The sequence below is a fragment of the Rhineura floridana genome, chromosome 7 (genome assembly GCF_030035675.1).
Source record: "Rhineura floridana isolate rRhiFlo1 chromosome 7, rRhiFlo1.hap2, whole genome shotgun sequence".
NCBI lineage: Eukaryota > Metazoa > Chordata > Lepidosauria > Squamata > Rhineuridae > Rhineura > Rhineura floridana.
In genome coordinates, this window is record NC_084486.1 from 39,029,608 (window position 1) to 39,036,664 (window position 7,057).

General features: G+C 41.3%; 1 protein-coding gene across 1 annotated transcript in view; it reads right to left on the reverse strand.

The window, feature by feature from the left end:
- The window catches only part of ASCC1 (activating signal cointegrator 1 complex subunit 1), a 130,750-nt gene that overhangs the window by 122,481 nt on the left and 1,212 nt on the right, over positions 1-7,057 (reverse strand). The window contains exons 2-4 of the mRNA XM_061635293.1: positions 3,941-4,079; positions 458-557; positions 40-137 (exon numbers count right to left, since the gene is read on the reverse strand). Coding sequence (XP_061491277.1) covers positions 40-137; positions 458-557; positions 3,941-4,049 — 307 coding nt within the window. The 5' untranslated portion in view covers positions 4,050-4,079. The remainder of the gene's footprint in view (positions 1-39; positions 138-457; positions 558-3,940; positions 4,080-7,057) is intronic.

Consider the following 7,057-nt stretch of genomic DNA (forward strand, 5'->3'; position numbering starts at 1 on the left):
GTTAAAAGGTCATTAATTTGTACAAATCCTAGAGCTCACCAATTTCTCCTTCTACTCCAGGCTTAGGAATACTAATAGAGGTTCGAGTTTCTGTTTCTAGTTTCTTCTTTGTTTCTCCTTTTTTGCCTATTATATATCTGTATAAACATACAGTGGGAAAACAGAAAATCAGTGATGAAAAAAATTAAAGTAATTCCAAACATTACAAAACTTAAACATCCTACTTATTTTGAAATACTGAATTCTAATACGAACACTACCAGTTTCCCAGTGACTGTAGCATAGGGCAGCACCCATGATGCAAAGTTCCAGTTATGGAAACTAATTTATATAAAATGTCTCATTAGCAGCTGTCATATTATCAATATCGAAGACTGAGAATACCTGGCATTTCCCCGTTCTAGTATTATAGCCAGTGATTGCATGATTGATTCTGAATATGTGCCCATAGACTCACTTGTATAATGGGCTGGGAATGTCCACAGCACATTGATAGCCTCTTTCTGTCTCTTTCACCACAAAGGCATCACAAGGCTCATCGGCGCCATCTCCAGGACCTATGAAGTAAGGAGTAATTAGAAACTTTTCCCCTCAGGGTTAAATAATGAAACTAGTAAGACTCCAAATGCAGCCACCAGCACCTTTTCTATTTCACCTTTCTACCTTTACAAGCAACAACACAGGGTTGTGCACAAGCAGAACAGATTTCAGCTTGTGCAATAGGACTTAATTTCATCTCCTCCCTCCTGCAGTCCCCCATGCACCCTTCAAAATCTGATCTGGAGGGTTGGGGAACCATCCAAAGTAGATTTTGGAATCATAGGGGGGGGGGCTCAGGAGGAAGAGGAGGAAGGCAAAGCTGCATTTTGCAAGCAGAAGTCCATTCGCACATCCATGGATTCTGCCCATTATGTCAACTTTGCAATCTTGCTATGTCTTCAGAAAGCAGCAGCTGCAGACAACTCTGTGCGAACCTATTTTTCTCCTAGAAGTAGGTTTTGGCCTCATACCAATACTCATTTAAGAAAACATTAAACAGCAGTGGATGCAGATGCAGACCCTGAAACTTGGAAAATGAAGCAAAGCAATATTGACTTCTACTCTCAATAGCAGTGACTGTAATACATTGGAAAATGGGATACTCTTAGCTCAGGAAGAAAACACTGCGCTAATTTGCCACCTAACCAGAAAAAAATTTTTTTTAAATATGCTGTATGTGAGAGATCCTGGGCATTATATTACTCGCACCATCAGTGGAATAAGTGTTCATTATATGAAGCAACATTTTAAAGCACCTTAAAATTCATTTACAGTATGTTACTGATTTAAGAAATACTGTGATTTGTCAAGGAAAAAACTATAGTTAGGACTAGTTACGGAGTATTTTTTTAAAAAAAATGATTTTCCCCCCATTTCAAATACACAATGTAATAATCACACAATGAAGCTTCCATATATTACTTCAACATATAGTTTTCCCCAACTAAAATTTGAGCAATAAACTGAACTCCCCACCATCTTCTCTAATAACTGGTATTGTGTTACACACTTTATCTTTTGTTCTTCTTAACAATGTCAAGTTATAATGTTTCTTTTGTTTCCCTTTTCATACGTTATCTCAGGAGTTCAGTGCATAGCTGTCCATGTGCAGATGGCGGGTCTTCTGGGCCATCAGAACCTTTTATGTATTAATAACTGGCAGTAATTTTCTGAAAGGGTGTCCAAAACATAGACCACCAAAAAAATAAGCCAAATATTAGAGCTTTGTGTTATGATTGTTCATATTGGACCTAGTAAAACAGCTGGAATACCAGTGATCATGCACAGCACCAGTTGGAACACGGGTGATTATGCATACAACAGAAATGGGCACAAACCAACACTTACAGACAGAAGTGTGTGTCAGCACATGCAGTGCTGCATACACATGCACACTGACATTTATATACTGATAATGGAAGACACACATTGGCACTAGCAGATAGATGTGCATGCACATGTACACAGAAATCCCCCTGGGGAATGCAAAGAAAGGAAGATTGCACTACGGTCTCTTTGGGACTCATAAGGCAGAAGCTGCAACTCAACCCAGTTCCAACACTGGTATGGGTCTACAGCACGTAATCCTCAAAAAGAAGCTAGCTGCCATAACTTTTTCTATTCATAATTACAATGTCCCATCACTTATTTATGCCTTCATCATGATCTCATCATCCAAACTGAACTTCACAAAGTAGGGGAAAAGTTACAAATATTACTTTAACAACAAACTCCTGTTCATGTTTACCCAGAAGTTAATCCCACTGTGTTCAGTGGCATTTAATCCTAAGTACATGTATATAGGACTGCAGCCATTAACTGCTTTTGAAATTCCCCAGTTTCAAAATGTGTGTACTATGTGGCACATAAGCCCCCTATGGACATGAAGTACTATTTGTACAGTACTTTGGATCCTGCCTCTCTGTATGTGTGCAGGGAGGCTTCTTACCACTCTGCCATTACTACACCTCCTATAGATCATTGTCTATAGATTACCTGAGGTAAAAGGAAGGACTCTCCTCTGCAAGGCTATACAGATATGCTGCTACAGCCACTTTAAAGGAGATGTCAAGAGAGGAGAGGATCCTCATATTCCTGAAGATTGTTTATTTATTTAAAGCATTTTTATCCCACCCTGCATCCCAGAGCTACATGCAAAAAATCAATAAGACAGCCTGTGACTCTGAGGCTTACAATCAAAAGAGAATATACAAGGAAAAGGAATTGGGAGGTAGGAGGTAAAGAGTATGATGGTAGTGGCTGGTCCAGTTGCCCAGGTACATGCGACTATACTTATTCTGGATCTGACTGTACTTTTATAAAGGGTCAGGTGTGTGCACTGCACCTATTGTCCTTCTGGCCCGGCATGTTCTTTACTAGACTGTCCCTCTCATCTTTCTCTTCTTCTTCCACTTCACTTTTCCATTTGCTTTCTGTTCATGAGTTCAAACTTAATCTGCTTCTTCTCCCCTCAGGGCAAGATGGCTCCTCAGAATCCCATCTGGTGCCTCCCTTAAAGTAGCTACAGCAGCAATTTTGAATGCAAGCAAACTTGTGCACACAAGCAAGCTTTACCTATTGACAATACAGCTTTAACTCACACTCCATAACAGAATGTTAAATATTTAGCTATTCAACACAACTTACTAATCTTGGCATTTTTCAACTGTCTGTTGAATTTCACTCCAGACTGTGAATTAAGATTGTGATATCAATGGCGACAATTGCCTTTTGGTAACAAATAATCACAGACAGAGAGCTCTGTACTTCCTATGTGTAAAGTGGAGTAGCAAAGGATGAACCAGGTCAATGGCCCTTCAGGCCCAGTATGATCAACTGCAAAGATGGGGAACCTGTAGCCCTCAAAATTGTTGGCCTACAGCTCCAGTCATTCCTGACCACTGGCCATGCTGATGGGAGTTACAAGTCCAACAAATCTGGAGGACCAAAGGTTCTCCATCCCCAGTCTACACTGACTTGCAGGAGCTACCCAGGATCATAGGCAACCCTGCTATCCAACTTTGTTAACTGGAGATACCAGGGCCTGAAAATACAATCTTATATATGCAAAGCGCATGTACTATTCCTGAGCTGCAGCCCCCACTTAATTGTATTCTTGACTCTTCTCGTCACATCTCTGGGTTACATCTAGTACAATACTGTTTTATAATCCTTATATTTCATAAATTCTCTCACCAATATTAATCAAACTGAGGTTAAGAATTTTGAGACCCACTCTCTGCCACCCAGAGTATTTATTTCTTTATTAAGTTCACATAGATTGGGGGGGAACTCAGCACTTGAGATTTTCTTGAGAATCATGGTCCATATTCACCACCTCTTTCTGAGTCCTAATGTTGAGATCATGTAGATATCAGAGTCCCATTAATTCTTACTATACCTTCCCAGAAATCCTCCTCCTCGTCATGCTGGTGGGGCTGTTCTCGATTATGATTTTTCCTGTAAACACGTCCTCCAATTCTTATCAACGTTGGCCGCAGAACTTCCATTGTGCTTTCCCTTATAATGACAGTACTTTGCTGAAAGATTAAGTAAAATTTGCCATAGAAAATATATTTCTTGCACTTCTTGTTGGTAAAACACTACAGTGTTATTAGTGCATCTGTGATCAGTATTTTTAATACATGTTGCTGTGATATATCCGGTAAACCAACCTGAAATTCAATAATGAAGGGTGGTATCAGTGTAACTAGCCATGATAGTGATGCTTCTGTGTACCAGTTAGTGGGAACTGCAAGTGCAGAGAGCACTGTTGAACTTAGGTCCTGCTTGCGGCTTCCCCTATGCATCTGACTAGCTACTGTAGGAAACAGGATCCTGGCCTAGATAAACCTTTGGCCCAGCAGGGCTCTTCTTGTATCTCTGATTATACTTCTCTCAATAACATTATGAGAACTACTTACGCTGGATCAGATGCAGAGTCCCTATAGGCCAGCACTGTCTCATCCAACAGAGGCCAACCTCTAGGAAGATCAGAAACTGCAAGATAGCAAGAGTCATCCTCTGATGCTTATCCCCAACATTTGATAATCAGAGGTTTATTGCTTCTGAGTAGGGAGGTTGCATTTAACTATCATGGCTAATAAAAAAGTTACTGGTACCAGTATCAACATATACCAACCCACTACCAGCATATGCTATGCCTGGGTCAGATTAAGGGAATATTTAAAAATGCAGAAAGGGGTTCACCAGACAGAGATTAGGACAGAGGAAGAAAAAAATTGCAGAGACTCTGTCTGGATGCAAAGTAGGGTAGTCAGCCAGTACCTGCAACAGTTATGCAGGTCTAAACTTTTGTGCAAGGGTGAAATAAGCTACCTTTTTGCCCAATTGTTAAAAGTGCAAAAGTGAAAGACCCTGATTCTGATACCTAGTTTTTTTAGGGATGTTCCTATATTTTTCTGCGGTGGTGTACTGTACTGCATTGATGCTGTTTTAATATAGCTGACTTTTTAATACATGTTGTTGTGATATATCTGGTAAACCAACCAGCAGTTTGATGATGAAGGGTAGTATATAAATACTTTATATAAACAAATTGATGGAAGGTAGCCATTGACAGATTTAGGCTGCAATCCTAACCCCACTTACCTGGGAGTATGCCACATTGAATTCAATAAGACTTACTTCCAAGTAGACATGGTTAGCATTGCACTCAGTTATCACAGTGCAATTCTATGCATATTTACTCAGAAGTAAATCCAGCTGTGTTCAGTAGGGCTTACTCCCATGTAAACATGTTTAGGAGTGCAGCCTTCACCATGGTAGCTAAACAGAACCTCAAGTTACAGAGCTTCAGGCACACTTCCAAATATTGAGTGCTGGGGAGAAACAACACAGGGAGGCCATCACCTTCATAATAATAATAATAATAAAATTTTATTTGTTAGTCGCCCATCTGTCTGACTTAACAGACACTCTGGGCGACTTACACAATATAAAACACAATTTAAAACATATTCATACAACAGTAAACCACCTGTTAGTAATAGCCTAACCCACCCCAGAAATCCCATAGGCCTGCCTGAATAACAAGGTCTTTAAGGCTCGACGAAAAGCCATCAGGGAGGACGCATGTCGAAGGTCAAAAGGAAGCAAGTTCCAGAGGGTGGGGGCCACAACCGAGAAGGCCCTCTCTCTGGTCCGCACCAGCCTAGCTGTTTTCACTGGTGGGACCGAGAGAAGGTCTTGTGAGGCCGATCTTGTTTGGCGGCATATTTGGTGATACTGGAGGCGTTCCTTCAGATAAACTGGGCTGAAACCGTTTAGGGATTTAAAGGTTAATACCAACACCTTGAATTGGGCCCGGTATACAACTGGCAAGCAGTGTAGCTCCATCAACACTGGGGTGACATGATCCCAGCGACGGCTTTGCTTTATTAAGCGTGCCGCCGCATTCTGTACCAGCTGCAATTTCCGGACCGTCTTCAAGGGTAACCCCACGTAGAGCGCATTACAGTAGTCTAATCGAGAGGACACCAGGGCATGTATCACTCGTGGAAGCAGATGTATACTCTGCCTTTGAGATTCTGCAAACATCTGGCTGGCTGCTGTGTTAGATTGAAACAGAATGCTGGACCACAAGGATAGTGTATTTGAGAAAACAAGTCCTACATAAGGTACATTGTCTTGTTTTAATAATAGTTGGTTCTCCACACACAGGGAAAAGTTACAAAGGCTTACACAAAGGAGTATGTTCTCTGCCCTGGCCTTTAAGACAGGAGAGGAGAACTTCCAGATGTTGTTGGACTAAAACTCCCATCAACTCTGACCATTGGCTATACTGTCTGGGGCTGAGGGGATTTGGAGGTCCAAAAACATCTGGAGGGCCACAGATTCCATGTCCCTACTTTATGGACAGGGCACATCCATTCTGGATACTTTATTTACTTGTATCTGTTTATTTCAGGTATATTCACTCATTGCATTCATCTGTGTACAAGGCTGTCTGCACTAGGGTTGCCAGGGTCATGGCCTGAGACTAATCCTGTATCTTTAGGAGAAGAGAAAGTCTGCCAAGTGCAGGTGTTCTTGGAACACAGTAATGGGAAATACCACAAGGTGGAATTCTCCCTTCCCCCTGCACAACTTTTAAAGATACAGAAGACCTCTTGGAGGGTGGGCCTGGCAACCAAGAGGTCTTCTGTATCTTTAAAAGTTGTGCAGGGGGAAGGGAGAATTCCACCTTGTGGTTTTTCTCATTACAGTGTTGCAAGAACACCTGCACTTGGCAGACTTTCTCTTCTGCTAAAGATACAGGATCAGTCTCTGGCCATGACCCTGGCAACCCTAATCTGCACTCATACTATCCTGCACAAGTTCTTTTCTGGTTCATATTGTGGCAGATAGTGGAAGTCTTGCATTGTGTTCAGCACGCCCTGCCCAAATAGAGAAAAGGTGCAAAGCTACCAAACAAAAACCTACACCATATTGTAACTTATTGTTATTCCTAATAGTTCCTGCACTTCCCAGGGCTTGCTTAAACTTAATGCAAAAA